The sequence below is a fragment of the Heterodontus francisci genome, chromosome 2, assembly GCF_036365525.1.
Source record: "Heterodontus francisci isolate sHetFra1 chromosome 2, sHetFra1.hap1, whole genome shotgun sequence".
Taxonomy (NCBI): Eukaryota; Metazoa; Chordata; class Chondrichthyes; order Heterodontiformes; family Heterodontidae; genus Heterodontus; species Heterodontus francisci.
In genome coordinates, this window is record NC_090372.1 from 86,307,562 (window position 1) to 86,324,870 (window position 17,309).

The following is a 17,309-nucleotide window of genomic DNA, read 5'->3' on the forward strand; positions in this document are numbered from 1 at the left end:
GGTTTTCGCCGGGTGCTCCGGTTTCCTCCCACAGCCAAAGACTTGCAGGTGACAGGTAAATTGGCCATAGTAAATTGCCCCTAGTGTAGGCAGGTGGTAGGGAATATGGGATTACTGTAGGGTTAGTATAAATGGGTGGTTGTTGGTCGGCACAGACTCGGTGGGCCGAAGGGCCTGTTTCAGTGCTGTGTCTCTAAATAACTAAAATAAATAAATAAAAAAAACTGCAAACTGCCTTAAAACTGGCACCTGTAATTCTTATAATAGTTATTGGGGAACCATTTAGTAGGGTGTTGGTAGACTGTGTAGGACCTTTACCGAAAACAAAAGCAGGACACCAATCTATACTCACTGTCATGGATATGGCTACTCAGTTCCCAGAGGTCATTCTCTTGAGAGCAATTTCTGCTGGGGCAGTGAAGTTAACCCATTTTTTCACTAGATATGGATTACTGACTGAGGTTCAGTTGGATCGTTTGCATTTTTATGCCAAAAAATTTTCAGGAAGTTATGGGTGATTTAGGTATAACACAGTTAAAGACTTCAGCCTACCACCCACAGGCACACAGAGCTTTCGGAAGATACCATCAGAACCTCAAAACAATGATCAGGCACGTTGTCATGAATATCCCCATGATTGGGATAAAGAGCTAGGATTTCTTTTGTTTGCCACTAGGAATTCACCTAATGCGTCTACCAGTTTTATTCCTTTTTGAATTAATTTATGGACATGAGATAAGAGGTCCTCTGAAACTAATTAAAGAATGGTTTTTGGAACAGAGGGATAAATCTTCCATAATAAAAACAAGAAATGCTGGAAATACTCAGCAGGTCTGGCAGCATCTGTGGAGAGAGAAGCAGAGTTAACGTTTCAGGTCAGTGACCCACAATCTGTAACCTCATGGCCCAGCATATCCCCCACTCTACCATTACCATCAAGACGGGAGATCAACCCTGGTTTAATGAAGAATCCAGAAGGGCCAGGCATACCTCAAAATGACATGTCAACCTGGTGATGCTACAACCCAGGACTACTTCCCTTCCCCGCTCCATCCCACGATCGCCACTTCTCTTCCCCACTCACTCCCTCCATCACCGCTTCTCTTCCCCTCTCCTTCCCGCCATCACTGCTTCTCTTCCCCACTCTCTCCCTCCATCACCGCTTCTCTTCCCCACTCTCTCCCCCCATCACCGCTTCCCTTCCCCACTCTCTCCCTCCATCACCGCTTCTCTTCCCCACTCTCTCCCTCCATCACCGCTTCCCTTCCCCGCTCTCTCCCTCCATCACCGCTTCCCTTCCCCGCTCTCTCCCTCCATCACCGCTTCTCTTCCCCACTCTCTCCCTCCATCACCGCTTCTCTTCCCCTCTCTCTCCCTCCATCACCGCTTCTCTTCCACACTCTCTCCTGCCATCACCGCTTCTCTTCCCCACTCTCTCCCTCCATCACCGCTTCCCTTCCCCGCTCTCCCTCCATCACCGCTTCTCTTCCCCACTCTCTCCCTCCATCACCGCTTCCCTTCCCCTCTCTCTCCCTCCATCACCGCTTCCCTTCCCCTCTCTCTCCCTCCATCACCGCTTCTCTTCCCCGCTCTCTCCCTCCATCACCGCTTCTCTTCCCCACTCTCTCCCTCCATCACCGCTTCTCTTCCCCGCTCTCTCCCTCCATCACCGCTTCTCTTCCCCACTCTCTCCCTCCATCACCGCTTCTCTTCCCCGCTCTCTCCCTCCATCACCGCTTCTCTTCCCCGCTCTCTCCCTCCATCACCGCTTCTCTTCCCCACTCTCTCTCTCCATCATCGCTTCTCTTCCCCACTCTCTCCCTCCATCACCGCTTCTCTTCCCCACTCTCTCCCTCCATCACCGCTTCTCTTCCCCGCTCTCTCCCGCCATCACCGCTTCTCTTCCCCACTCTCTCCCTCCATCACCGCTTCTCTTCCCCACTCTCTCCCTCCATCACCGCTTCTCTTCCCCTCTCTCTCCCTCCATCACCGCTTCTCTTCCACACTCTCCTGCCATCACCGCTTTTCTTCCCCACTCTCTCCCTCCATCACCGCTTCTCTTCCACACTCTCTCCTGCCATCACCGCTTCCCTTCCCCTCTCTCTCCCTCCATCACCGCTTCCCTTCCCCTCTCTCTCCCTCCATCACCGCTTCTCTTCCCCGCTCTCTCCCTCCATCACCGCTTCTCTTCCCCACTCTCTCCCTCCATCACCGCTTCTTTTGCCCACTCTCTCCCTCCATCATCGCTTCTCTTCCCCACTCTCTCCCTCCATCACCGCTTCTCTTCCCCACTCTCTCCCTCCATCACCGCTTCTCTTCCCCACTCTCTCCCTCCATCACCGCTTCTCTTCCCCACTCTCTCCCTCCATCACCGCTTCTCTTCCCCACTCTCTCCCTCCATCACCGCTTCTCTTCCCCACTCTCTCCCTCCATCACCGCTTCTCTTCCCCACTCTCTCCCTCCATCACCGCTTCTCTTCCCCTCTCTCTCCCGCCATCACCGCTTCTCTTCCCCACTCTCTCCCTCCATCACCGCTTCTCTTCCCCGCTCTCTCCCGCCATCACCGCTTCTCTTCCCCGCTTTCTCCCGCCATCACCGCTTCTCTTCCCCGCTCTCTCCCGCCATCACCGCTTCTCTTCCCCGCTCTCTCCCGCCATTACCGCTTCTCTTCCCCACTCTCTCCCTCCATCACCGCTTCTCTTCCCCGCTCTCTCCTGCCATCACCGCTTCTCTTCCCCGCTCTCTACCTCCATCACCGCTTCTCTTCCCCGCTCTCTCCCTCCATCACCGCTTCTCTTCCCCGCTCTCTCCCTCCATCACCGCTTCTCTTCCCCACTCTCTCCCTCCATCACCGCTTCTCTTCCCCACTTCTCTTCCCCACTCTCTCCCTCCATCATCGCTTCTCTTCCCCTCTCCCTCCATCATCGCTTCTCTTCCCCACTCTCTCCCTCCATCACCGCTTCTCTTCCCCAATCTCTCCCTCCATCACCGCTTCTCTTCCCCACTCTCTCCCTCCATCACCGCTTCTCTTCCCCACTCTCTCCCTCCATCACCGCTTCTCTTCCCCTCTCTCTCCCTCCATCATTGCTTCTCTTCCCCACTCTCTCCCTCCATCACCGCTTCTCTTCCCCACTCTCTCCCTCCATCATCGCTTCTCTTCCCCACTCTCTCCCTCCATCACCGCTTCTCTTCCCCACTTCTCTTCCCCACTCTCTCCCTCCATCACCGCTTCTCTTCCCCACTTCTCTTCCCCACTCTCTCCCTCCATCATCGCTTCTCTTCCCCACTCTCTCCCTCCATCACCGCTTCTCTTCCCCACTTCTCTTCCCCACTCTCTCCCTCCATCATCGCTTCTCTTCCCCACTCTCTCCCTCCATCACCGCTTCTCTTCCGCACTTCTCTTCCCCACTCTCTCCCTCCATCACCGCTTCTCTTCCCCACTCTCTCCCTCCATCACCGCTTCTCTTCCCCACTCTCTCCTGCCATCACCGCTTCCCTTCCACTCTCTCTCCCTCCATCACCGCTTCCCTTCCCCTCTCTCTCCCTCCATCACCGCTTCTCTTCCCCGCTCTCTCCCTCCATCACCGCTTCTCTTCCCCACTCTCTCCCTCCATCACCGCTTCTTTTGCCCACTCTCTCCCTCCATCATCGCTTCTCTTCCCCACTCTCTCCCTCCATCACCGCTTCTCTTCCCCACTCTCTCCCTCCATCACCGCTTCTCTTCCCCACTCTCTCCCTCCATCACCGCTTCTCTTCCCCACTCTCTCCCTCCATCACCGCTTCTCTTCCCCGCTCTCTCCCTCCATCACCGCTTCTCTTCCCCACTCTCTCCCTCCATCACCGCTTCTCTTCCCCGCTCTCTCCCTCCATCACCGCTTCTCTTCCCCACTCTCTCCCTCCATCATCGCTTCTCTTCCCCACTCTCTCCCTCCATCACCGCTTCTCTTCCCCACTCTCTCCCTCCATCACCGCTTCTCTTCCCCGCTCTCTCCCGCCATCACCGCATCTCTTCCCCACTCTCTCCCTCCATCACCGCTTCTCTTCCCCACTCTCTCCCTCCATCACCGCTTCTCTTCCCCTCTCTCTCCCTCCATCACTGCTTCTCTTCCACACTCTCCTGCCATCACGGCTTTTCTTCCCCACTCTCTCCCTCCATCACCGCTTCTCTTCCCCTCTCTCTCCCTCCATCACCGCTTCTCTTCCACACTCTCTCCTGCCATCACCGCTTCTCTTCCCCACTCCCTCCATCACCGCTTCCCTTCCCCTCTCTCTCCCTCCATCACCGCTTCCCTTCCCCTCTCTCTCCCTCCATCACCGCTTCTCTTCCCCTCTCTCTCCCTCCATCACCGCTTCTCTTCCCCTCTCTCTCCCTCCATCACCGCTTCTCTTCCACACTCTCTCCTGCCATCACCGCTTCCCTTCCCCTCTCTCTCCCTCCATCACCGCTTCCCTTCCCCTCTCTCTCCCTCCATCACCGCTTCTCTTCCCCGCTCTCTCCCTCCATCACCGCTTCTCTTCCCCACTCTCTCCCTCCATCACCGCTTCTTTTGCCCACTCTCTCCCTCCATCATCGCTTCTCTTCCCCACTCTCTCCCTCCATCACCGCTTCTCTTCCCCACTCTCTCCCTCCATCACCGCTTCTCTTCCCCACTCTCTCCCTCCATCACCGCTTCTCTTCCCCACTCTCTCCCTCCATCACCGCTTCTCTTCCCCACTCTCTCCCTCCATCACCGCTTCTCTTCCCCACTCTCTCCCTCCATCACCGCTTCTCTTCCCCTCTCTCTCCCGCCATCACCGCTTCTCTTCCCCACTCTCTCCCTCCATCACCGCTTCTCTTCCCCGCTCTCTCCCGCCATCACCGCTTCTCTTCCCCGCTTTCTCCCGCCATCACCGCTTCTCTTCCCCGCTCTCTCCCGCCATTACCGCTTCTCTTCCCCACTCTCTCCCTCCATCACCGCTTCTCTTCCCCGCTCTCTCCTGCCATCACCGCTTCTCTTCCCCGCTCTCTACCTCCATCACCGCTTCTCTTCCCCGCTCTCTCCCTCCATCACCGCTTCTCTTCCCCGCTCTCTCCCTCCATCACCGCTTCTCTTCCCCACTTTCTCCCTCCATCACCGCTTCTCTTCCCCACTCTCTCCCTCCATCACCGCTTCTCTTCCCTACTTCTCTTCCCCACTCTCTCCCTCCATCATCGCTTCTCTTCCCCTCTCCCTCCATCATCGCTTCTCTTCCCCACTCTCTCCCTCCATCACCGCTTCTCTTCCCCAATCTCTCCCTCCATCACCGCTTCTCTTCCCCACTCTCTCCCTCCATCACCGCTTCTCTTCCCCACTCTCTCCCTCCATCACCGCTTCTCTTCCCCTCTCTCTCCCTCCATCATTGCTTCTCTTCCCCACTCTCTCCCTCCATCACCGCTTCTCTTCCCCACTCTCTCCCTCCATCATCGCTTCTCTTCCCCACTCTCTCCCTCCATCACCGCTTCTCTTCCCCACTTCTCTTCCCCACTCTCTCCCTCCATCACCGCTTCTCTTCCCCACTTCTCTTCCCCACTCTCTCCCTCCATCATCGCTTCTCTTCCCCACTCTCTCCCTCCATCACCGCTTCTCTTCCCCACTTCTCTTCCCCACTCTCTCCCTCCATCATCGCTTCTCTTCCCCACTCTCTCCCTCCATCACCGCTTCTCTTCCGCACTTCTCTTCCCCACTCTCTCCCTCCATCACCGCTTCTCTTCCCCACTCTCTCCCTCCATCACCGCTTCTCTTCCCCACTCTCTCCCTCCATCACCGCTTCTCTTCCCCACTCTCTCCCTCCATCATCGCTTCTCTTCCCCACTCTCTCCCTCCATCACCGCTTCTCTTCCCCACTTCTCTTCCCCACTCTCTCCCTCCATCACCGCTTCTCTTCCCCACTTCTCTTCCCCTCTCTCTCCCTCCATCACCGCTTCTCTTCCCCACTCTCTCCCTCCATCACCGCTTCTCTTCCCCTCTCTCTCCCGCCATCACCGCTTCTCTTCCCCTCTCTCTCCCTCCATCACCACTTCTCTTCCCCACTCTCTCCCTCCATCACCGCTTCTCTTCCCCTCTCTCTCCCTCCATCACCGCTTCTCTTCCCCACTCTCTCCCTCCATCACCGCTTCTCTTCCCCACTCTCTCCCTCCATCGCCGCTTCTCTTCCCCACTTCTCTTCCCCACTCTCTCCCTCCATCATCGCTTCTCTTCCCCTCTCTCTCCCTCCATCACCACTTCTCTTCCCCACTCTCTCCCGCCATCACCGCTTCTCTTCCCCACTCTCTCCCGCCATCACCGCTTCTCTTCCCCACTCTCTCCCTCCATCACCACTTCTCTTCCCCACTTCTCTTCCCCACTCTCTCCCTCCATCATCGCTTCTCTTCCCCACTCTCTCCCTCCATCACCGCTTCTCTTCCCCACTTCTCTTCCCCACTCTCTCCCTCCATCATCGCTTCTCTTTCCCACTCTCTCCCTCCATCACCGCTTCTCTTCCCCACTCTCTCCCTCCATCATCGCTTCTCTTCCCCACTCTCTCCCTCCATCACCGCTTCTCTTCCCCACTCTCTCCCTCCATCACCGCTTCTCTTCCCCACTCTCTCCCGCCATCACCGCTTCTCTTCCCCACTCTCTCCCTCCATCACCGCTTCTCTTCCCCACTCTCTCCCTCCATCATCGCTTCTCTTCCCCACTCTCTCCCTCCATCACCGCTTCTCTTCCCCACTCTCTCCCGCCATCACCGCTTCTCTTCCCCACTCTCTCCCGCCATCACCGCTTCTCTTCCCCACTCTCTCCCGCCATCACCGCTTCTCTTCCCCACTCTCTCCCGCCATCACCGCTTCTCTTCCCCACTCTCTCCCGCCATCACCGCTTCTCTTCCCCACTCTCTCCCGCCATCACCGCTTCTCTTCCCCACTCTCTCCCGCCATCACCGCTTCTCTTCCCCACTCTCTCCCGCCATCACCGCTTCTCTTCCCCACTCTCTCCCGCCATCACCGCTTCTCTTCCCCACTTCTCTTCCCCACTTCTCTTCCCCACTCTCTCCTGCCATCACCGCTTCTCTTCCCCACTCTCTCCTGCCATCACCGCTTCTCTTCCCCACTCTCTCCCGCCATCACCGCTTCTCTTCCCCACTTCTCTTCCCCACTTCTCTTCCCCACTCTCTCCTGCCATCACCGCTTCTCTTCCCCACTGTCTCCCGCCATCACCGCTTCTCTTCCCCACTTCTCTTCCCCACTTCTCTTCCCCACTTCTCTTCCCCACTTCTCTTCCCCACTTCTCTTCCCCACTCTCTCCTGCCATCACCGCTTCTCTTCCCCACTCTCTCCCGCCATCACCGCTTCTCTTCCCCACTTCTCTTCCCCACTTCTCTTCCCCACTCTCTCCTGCCATCACCGCTTCTCTTCCCCACTCTCTCCCGCCATCACCACTTCTCTTCCCCACTCTCTCCTGCCATCACCGCTTCTCTTCCCCACTTCTCTTCCCCACTCTCTCCTGCCATCACCGCTTCTCTTCCCCACTTCTCTTCCCCACTTCTCTTCCCCACTCTCTCCCGCCATCGCCGCTTCTCTTCCCTGCTCCTTCCCGCGATCGTTGCATTCCATTTCCTGCTCACTCCCGTGATCACCGCTTCCCTTCACCATGCCCGTCTGTTCGGCTGGTGATGTGGGGACCAAGCAGTGAGAAGTTGGGAGCGGGATGTAGTGGCAAGCAGTCAGGAGCGGCGGGATAGAGCAGGGAGGTGAGGCAGCAATTGCAGGAGGGAGCAGGATGCTATTGGGGAGATTTAGGCAGTGATTGTGGCCATTGAGGGATGAGGCAACACTCGGACATGAGTATGTCTGACGTCATTGTATGGTGATGTTGTTGCAGATTCATACTGGCAAGCTTGCAAATGTTGGACGCACTGATGACATCGGCGATCGCTCTGCGCATTCTCTGCGTTATCAGGAGACACTCCATTTGACAATACATAACCAAAAGAAATGTAACTTATTTTAATGGTACCTCTTCCAAAGGAAGGATGATGAGAAAATCTAAACTTGACCATGGAATGAGTGTAGCAAGCAATGCCAGCTGTAGCAATTGTAAGATTGAGGAGTGAGTGAAATAAAAGTGCAGTAGTGTGACCCTATATCATCATTCTTTCTAAATCCAAAAAACAAACAACAAAAAAATAAAATCCAAGAAATGTAATTTTTTCCTTTTTGGGGCAGGTGTCATGCATACAAGCGGGACAATGAAAAACTGAACAGTTTTGCAAAATGACTGTCTTTTAAAAAATGGACCTTTTAAAAAAAAAATGAACGATGTGCTCCAAAATGGCCTCCGCAGGAAAAGGACTTGCCCTTTGTATATTCAAGCTGTCTGACAGGGGCAAAGGAAAATCTTCAAAGCTAAGAGGTGTCAATTGCTTCCATCTTACACCCATCCTAAGATATTCCCAAATTGAATGGGTTCTTCTGAAACAAAGAAGGTGTGAGGTAGCCACGTCCTGGGCCATTGTGCAATCACCATGGGGGAGGAGGCGAGATGTAACACATCCTTACCTTAAAAGGCAGCCTAGAGAGAAAGAGAGACACCCAGAAAGCAGCATCCAAGAACTTATTTCCAGCAAACCAGAAGGGACGTGCCCGACTGTAGAATTATACATATACACTTTGTACAGCATTGAATTAAAAGTAATCCACTGTCTCCAACTGAACTTTCAACCAACAGAGAAATCTACACACACCTCAGGCCTGAAACCAACGAGAATTTGATTTTCAAGAGATTTCAACAGGTATACTGTGACCCGCCCCCACTCATAATCGCTTACCCCTTTTCCTCTCTCTGTCTCGTGCGTGTGTGTGTATGCAATTGCAGGTTAAGGCGTATTGATCAATAAGCAATTGATTTTCTGTTTTAAACCCAAAAGCAAATCTGTCGCTGTCTGTTTATTTGACAAATAAAACACCAAGGGGTTAAATCCTAGTAACAAAACATACTGGGCTGGATTTTACGTCGGGCAGACGGGAGCTGGCCACCGATGTAAAATTTGATGGCGAACCCGCTTCCGCCTAGCCTGGGGATCCATCACGTATTTTACATGTCCTCAGGCTTTAATTTTTCTGAGGTGGGTCTCCTACCCACTTGAGGGAGGAAGTCCTGCCTCATTGGGCTGCAGGCCAATCATTGGGCTGGCAGTTCTTAGTCCCAGAAGTGGCCACCAGGTGGCCACTGCTGGGACTGCAACCCAGCCAAGAACATGGAGCCAGGACTGCAGGTAAGTTTGGGTTGCCTCTCTGGGGGTAATCGGTCATGCCCCAGCGAGGCAAGGTTGGTTGTTTGGGGGGAAGTGGGGGGCTATTTGGGTCCTGGGGGTGGTTGGGGAAGTGGGGGCGGCCCTCAATTGGGTCCCCTGTGCCCGATTGTCAGGGTGTCCCCGCCACCCGGGGCGCAAAGAGGCCGACAGCTTTCACCAGACGGCCTTTCCCGGCTCCAGGAAGCCCACTTGCCATGGGTAAAATGCCCGTGGAGGTGGGCGAAGGCCCTTAAGTGGCCGTTAATTGGCAACTTAAGGGCCTTGATTGGCCTGGGGCAGATGACCTGTTTTCCGCCCTACTTAAAGTGGGGCGGGTCGGGAAGGCCTCCCAGAGCCTCCTGCTCCATTTTACGCCACCCCCCCTGCCACCATCCAGCACACTGGGGTGGCATAAACGTCTGGCCACTCGCTGCAGTCAGGTTGGAGTTGAACAGTGGGAACCACCCAGATCTCACCTGGGGTTGGTAACTACAGTAATGCAGAGCAAATCTGGTGATCATTTTTACCGTTCTCAATCTTATATAATAATTTAAATGCAGGAGTAAAATGCTAATATTGTATGCTGATACGACTAGTTGAATGTCAGCAAAATCTGAGCCCCATCATACAACAGGCATTCTAAACACAAGAAAAAGAGGTCTGCTGCTGGTTAATTTTTTTTAAAGGCAATTTTAGAAAAATTAGCTGCTTTTTTGAACTTGTTGGAATCAGTATAGCCTACCTGTTCAGGGTAAAATAGTTGTTCTAAATCATGTGGGAAATGTGGCGCAGCTGAGGGACAGCTTGTAGTGAAAGCAACATCCAACTCCTGCCATTAGATCATGGGTAGATGTATTTATTATAAAGTTTCTTCTTGTTGTGTCATCTAAAATATGAAAGTTGCATCTTCCTGTCCAATCTTCTTGCCTATTAGAGTCTCTGTTTAAAATGTTTTGTTCTGGTTCTAAATTTAGTATTTATAAGCAGCAGAACTGGCAAAATAGAAATGGCAGGGTCAGGATCTATATATATATAGTACTGGATGATGTAGGATATGCTGAATAGGAGAGTTTTAAAAGGAGGAGAGACAGCAGAGAGGTTTAGGGATAAAATTCCAGAGCGTAGGGCCTAGGCAGCTGATGTAAGTATAGAACAATCATTTTAGTGGGAATAGCCAGGCAGGCTAGAATGTGAGCAAAAAATACTGACTCTAGCAAATTACTCTTTTGAGGATTGGAATAATTTTACTACGTAAACATGTAAATGAGATTGTCAAGGATTTAAAAAAAGTCTGCAGGACTCTAGACCCTGCCAAATCATTCAGTAATTTCAACCTCAGTCTCTGCTCACCTGTGTGCACTCTCTCCTCCAAAGTCACTATCCTTCCTCCATATAAACTCTCCTACCTATATTCACAAGCATTTCCACAACCTTGTGATCTCATGTGGGTTTTCTACTCCTGTGGTTTTGGTCCTTGTGTTCCTCGTCACCCCTATTTCCCCCACTTCGTTCTGCACTCACCTTTGAAAAACAGTTATCCCCAAGCTGCTAATATCTGCTCTTTCTAACTCCCAAATGCCTAGCTTTTGATCCTCCAATTGCCATATACATTACAGCTCCACCTTCAAGGCTGTCATCCCCAGCAATACGTTCCTTGATTTCTGTGATATGACCCCTATTTTCATTCCATCAAGCATATAAAAAGAAACTCTGGCCTAATTGTCCATTGTCAGATCTGGCACAACCGTGTCATGCTCCACTGGTTTTGCTGTTCACTGCCGAAATCTTTGGTGGTCTCTTCTTCCTCAACTTTATGCTGCCCCTTGACGATGCCATGCATAGATATGGGGTCATCTTCCACATCTGTTATTATTTGTATTGCCATCCATAACTTCCCACTTGTGTTAAGTTCTGTTTTGCGTAATCTGCCATGCTTGCCTTCCTATCTGCATATCAGTACTGTAGAGATACAGTTCCTACATTGCAATGTCTTCAGCCTGCTATTGTCAGATTTTTCTTATTCGTTCATGGGATGTGAGATTCAGTGGCCAGGTCAGAATTTGTTGCCTGTTATTAATGGTCCTTGAGAAGGTGGTGGTGAGCCGCTGCCTTGAACTACTGTAGTCCATGTGGTGTAGGTATATCCACACTGCTGTTAGGAAGGGAGTTCCAGGACTTTGACCCAGCCACAGTGAAGAGACAATGATATATTTCCAAGTCAGGAAGATGTGTGACATGGCAGGGAACTTGCAGGTAGTGGTCCCATGAGTCTGCTGCCCTTGTTCTTCTAGGCGGTAGAGGTCACAGATTTGGAAGGTGCTGTCGAAGGAGGTTTGGCAAGTTGCTGCATTCCATCTTGCAGATGGTACTCACTGATGCCTATATGCGCCGGTGGTGGATGGGGTGCCGATCAAGGGGGCTGTTTTGTCCTGGATGGTGTCAAGCTTCTTGAGTGTTGTTGCTGCTGCACTCATCCAGGCAAGTGGAGAATATTCCATCACACAGCTGGCTTGTGCCATAGGTGGTGGATAGGCTTTGGTGAGTCAGGAGTTGAGTTACTGGCTGCACAATTCCCAGCCTCTGATCTGCTCTTGTATTTATATAGCTGGTCCAGTTAAGTTTTCGGTCAATGGTAACCCCCAGGATGATGATGGTGGGGGAATTCAGTAATGGTAATGCCCTTAAATGTCAAAGGGAGATGGTTAGATACTCTCTTGTTGGAGATAGTCATTGCTTGGCATTTGTATGACACGAATGCTACTTGCCACTTATCAGCCCAAACCTGAATATTGTCCAAGTTATATTGCATGTGGGCACAGACTGCTTGAGTATCTGACTGGAAATCAGCTCTTTTGTCCATGTTTGGACCAAGGCTGTAAAGAGGCCTGGAGCCGAGTGGCCCTGGCAGAAGCCAAGCTGAGCATTGAGGAGCAGGTTATTGCTGAGTAAGTGCCGTTGGATTGCACTGTCAACGACACCTTCCATCACTGATGATTGAGAGTAGACTGATGGGGTGGTAATTTGGCAGATTGGATTTGTCCTGCTTTTTATAGACAGGGCATACCCGGGCAATTTTCTACATTGTCGGGTAAATGCCAGTGTTGTAGCTGTAATGAAACAGCTTGGCTAGGGGCACAGCTTGTTCTAGAGCACAAGCCTTCAGTACTACTGCCGGGATGTTGTCAGGTCCAAAGCCTTTGCAGTATCCAGGATCTTCAGCCATTTCTTGCTATCACGTATAGTGAATTAAATTGGCTGAAGATTGACATCTGTCTTGCTGGGGACCTCAGGAAGAGGCCGAGATGGATCATCTACTCGGCACGTCTGACTGAAGGTGGCTGCGAATGCTTCACCCTTGTCTTTTGCACTGAGGTGCTGGACATCATTGAGGATGGGGATGTTTGTGGAGCCTCCTCCTCTGGTTAGTTGTTTAATTATCCACCACCATTCACGACTACAGAGCATTGATCTAATCTATTGGTTATGGGATCACTTTGCTCTGTCTCTCGCATGCTGTTTCCCTGTTTTGTATGCATGTAGTCCTGTGTTGTAGGTTCACCAGGTTGGCACCTAATTTTTCAGTTCGTCTGGTGCTGCTCCTGGCATGCTTTCCTGGACTCCTTATTGAACCAAGGTTGATCCCCTGGCCTGATGCTAATGGTAATAAGGAATATGCTGGGCCATGAGTTTACAGATTGTGCTTGAATACAATTCTGCTGCTGATGGCCCACAGCACCTCATGGATGTTTTGAGCTGCTAGATCTGTTCTGAGTCTATCCTATTTAGCACAGCGATTGTCAATTCCTTAGTAATTGGCAATGGAGAATAAATGTCATTTATCATTAGGATTTCACTAAAATATAATGGTGAACATGCGAAATTCTTTTAGGAAATTGGTAGGTTTTGCCCTTCTAAAATGGGGTTGTGCATGGAGAGCTTTTGAGCGTCGTAACACTAGGTCAAGTACTGGGTTACAATTCATTTTCATAGATTTACTCCTCATATTCTTAAAAATTGCAATTAGATCAGCTTGAAGTCTGTTTTCCAAATAAAAAAAACAAGTCTAATTTCCTTAACCTTTGCTCATAATGTACATGTTCAATGCCCTGTTAAATTATTGTGTCTATATTGATTTCCATCTCAAGTATGGTAGGTTTTCTTTTTATTGTATACCGTATTTTTTTCCTCCAGAGTTAGAAACTTCAACAATAATGGATTAACTGTGTTTTGCAGGTGGTGTGGTGAATACCAGCAACAGGATGACCACTGACCCATAATTCCAAGCAGTATGTCAGGTACTGAATTGATATTCTATGCATTTAAAAAATATCCCTTGGCTTAACTAATTTTTTCCCCAGAACATCAAGCTGCAGAATTTCTTTGCAGCCTCAATCTTCCCTTCCTCATACCATCCATGAACTTCATCCTCTGGGAAAGTACTAGTAGAATGGAAATAGGCCATCGTGATGCACATATTCAAAAAGATAAATAAATCAAATACGTGCAACTGTAGACTTACTTTATTCCAACATAGAATAAAGGAATTGATCAATATGTATACATTTGTTATCTGCACAGCAACCTAGTTAACAGCAATTAGCATGGATTCAGAAGAGGTAGATCCTATCTAACCAACCTCCTTGACTTCTTTGAGTTATTGATATCCCAAATGAACTGCGGTAAACCTTATAACATGGTGCATCTGGACTTCCAGAAGGCATTTGACAGAGTTACATGCAAACAGTTATTCATTCAACTTAAAGCTGTGGGATTTCAAGGTAATTCTTGGGTTTGGATTTTTAAAAAATTAGCTGCAGAGTAGAAAGCAATGGGTACTTGTTAGATAAATTACGTCAAGAGAGGGGGAGTAATGGATGGAGTGCCCCAGGAATCAATGTTAGAACCATTATCGTTTCTCCTTTACATCAATGATTTGAACTTAGAAACCCTCTGTAGATTAAACTAAACTGGAAGGGACAGTATAATCCGAGGAAGAAAATAAGAAATCACAGTATTTGCTGGATAACATATGTGAGTGGGTGGAACAATGTCCGATAAAATTTAATACAGACAAGTGTAAAGTATTACATGTAGGAAGTAAAAATAGACAATATCGGTACTCTGAATAGTGTAGAAATACCTAAATCCTACAGAATCTGATTATACCACTTGTACCAGAATATTTTCTGAATATACAACAAACCATTAGCAGGAACGCACATGAAATATCAGAGGAGTGGGTGAGGCACAATGCACAGTCAGATCAAGTACCGGCTTAGTCATTTGCTTTCCTTGGCACTTCCTGAATCCTGATATTCTGCTTTTCCCCACCTACTTGAATCCCAAAATGATGTCAAATCTCCTCTCCTCATCGCTGTTCTGATACCATAACTTGCATAGGCATCACTTGCTTCCATGTACGACTGTCATGATGTCACATTTGGGCACAAAGGTCATATCGGGTTTGGACATAACATTAGGCCACCTACTTGATCCAACCCTAATTTGAATTTAGAATCATAGAATGATGCAGCACAGAAAGAGGCCATTCAGCCTATCATGCCTGTGCTGGCTCTTTGGTAGAGCTGTCCAACTAATTCTACTCTCCTGCTCTTTCCCCAAAGCCCTGAAATTTTTTTCCCTTCAAGTATTTAACAATTTTTGTTTGAATATTTCTATTGAGTTACATGCAGTATTTTGGTTAAATGTTTTGGTTAGGTCACTTTTTTATGACATAAAAATCTCAGCCACATTATCTATTGAAGCCTGGTGCTGTCAAACTTTGAGATCTGGAGTTAAGATCATGCACTTTATTTATTTATTTAGAGATACAGCACTGAAACAGGCCCTTCGGCCCACCAAGTCTGTGCCAACCATCAACCACCCATTTATACTAATCCTACACTAATCCCATATTCCTACCACATCCCCACCTGTCCCTATATTTCCCTAGCACCTACCTATACTAGGGGCAATTTACAATGGCCAATTTACCTAACAACCTGCAAGTCTTTGGCTGTGGGAGGAAACCGGAGCACCCAGCGAAAACCCACGCAGACACAGGGAGAATTTGCAAACTCCACACAGGCAGTACCCAGAATTGAACCCGGGCCGCTGGAGCTGTGAGGTTGCGGTGCTAACCACTGCGCCACTGTGCCACCCACTTCTGGCTGTCGTTACTGTTGAGCTTGGAGCTTTTTGAATACTAATGCGCTGCCTGTGGTTCTAACTGGCCAGACATTCAGCGCCTCTTCAGAGCCATGAGTTCTATGTAATTCTGTAGATAGTCATTAGTACATCCAATAATAATCTATCCTGCGGGATAATGACTACCCCAATCAGATCATTGCTCGTTGTGTATCGTGCATACTCATGAATGGGCCTAAGGCCGCCACTTACAGACCTGAAAAGTGCCCAGTTTACCTCAAATTACTCTGGAAAAGTAAGGGATTGCTCAAAAAATTGAGCAACAGGTGAAGCTAGCCGTTGCACACTGCTACTATGCATTAGCAACAGAAGTGCTTTTTCCACTATCAGGATGCTATCATCAAGCCAAACAAAGTTCTGCCTACCACACAAATGAATAATATGGTATATGAATTCCAGTGCTGGTGCGTTGCCTGGCACGTAGGCCATACGGCCCAACAACAGGCAGATCGTATCAAACAGTACATCCCTTCAGCTGCTCACAATAGGTAGAGTACTGACAATACTCAGCCAGCCCGTGCTTGCAAAACTCAAAACACAATCTGTAACATTAGATGTGATTCTGTGATTGGACAGCACTTACTGAACAATCTCAAGTGTGCTAAGAATTACACTAACAACCAATTTAAGATTATCACTTGGGTTCGCAATGTGTCTCACTTACGCTTGCTAGAAGCTGCATATACTCAGACACGGGACCTGTGCTCTGCAGGCAAAAGGAACATGTCCAGGCGTTGCGCCTTTTTTGAATTGGACAAAAGTGTGGGGGCCAGTAGTTCCCTGGTGTATTCTCCATGGCAATGCCTCAACCAATCAGAGTCGACTTGCCAACCAATCAGCACTCTTTTCTCATGCACTATAAATTGTTGCTCCCTTTGATATTTGGCATTCTTGCAAATGTCCTGGTGAATGCAAGACAAAAAGCTTCGATAGCATGTGACTACCAATAATTCTTTACTCACAGTAGTGAGAATGTGGAACTCATAGCCACATGGAGCGGATTCGGCAAATAGCTTTGATGCATTTAAGGGGAAACTAGATAAGCACATTTAGGAAAAAAAAGACAAGTTGATAGAGTGAGCTGACATAAGGTGGAAGGAAGTTCATGTGGAGCATGAACACCGGCATAGACTTGTTGGGCTGAATGACTTGTTTCGGAGCTGTATAATTCTATTTAATTCTATGAATCTGCTTCCGCCACCCTTTTAGGCAGTGCATTCTAAATCACAACTTGTGTTAAAAGTGTTATCATGTCACGTCTGGTTCTTTCGCCAATCACCTTATATTTGTACCCTCAGGTTACTGATGCTTCTGCCACTGGAAACAGTTTCTCTTTATTTAATGTATCAAAAGAATTGATACTTTTGAACACCTTTATCAAATCTCCTCTTAACCACCTCTGCTCTAAGGAGAGTAAAATGAATTTCTCCGGTCTCCCCACATCCCTCATCCCTGCTACTATACTAGTAAATCTCTTCTGCACTCTCTACAAGGCCTTGACGTCCTTCCTAAAATCTAATGCCCAGAATTGAATATCATACTCAAGCTGAGGACTAACTAGTGGTTTAGAAAAGTTTATTATAAATTCCTTAGTTTTGTACTCTATTCCTCTATTAATAAAGCCAAGGATCACATATCCTTTTTTCACAGCCTACTCAACTTGTCCTGCCACTTTCAAAAATTTGTGTACAGACACTCTCGTATCCGGCACATCCTTTAAAAATTGTAGTGTTTAGTTCATATTGCCTCTTCTAATTCTTCCTACCAGAATGTATCACTTTACACTTCTCTAAGTCTGCGCCTGCCCATTTCAG

General features: G+C 49.4%; 1 protein-coding gene across 11 annotated transcripts in view; it reads left to right on the forward strand.

Moving 5' to 3' along the window:
- The window catches only part of thrb (thyroid hormone receptor beta), a 308,544-nt gene that overhangs the window by 163,121 nt on the left and 128,114 nt on the right, over positions 1-17,309 (forward strand). For 10 of the 11 annotated variants that reach the window (XM_068060006.1, XM_068060014.1, XM_068060036.1 and 7 more), the window contains one exon: positions 13,522-13,583. In XM_068060006.1, the coding sequence (XP_067916107.1) occupies positions 13,577-13,583 (7 nt within the window). In that variant the 5' untranslated portion in view covers positions 13,522-13,576. Of the gene's footprint in view, positions 1-13,521; positions 13,584-17,309 lie in introns of those variants that run through there. The other variant, XM_068060096.1, reaches the window with a different exon arrangement.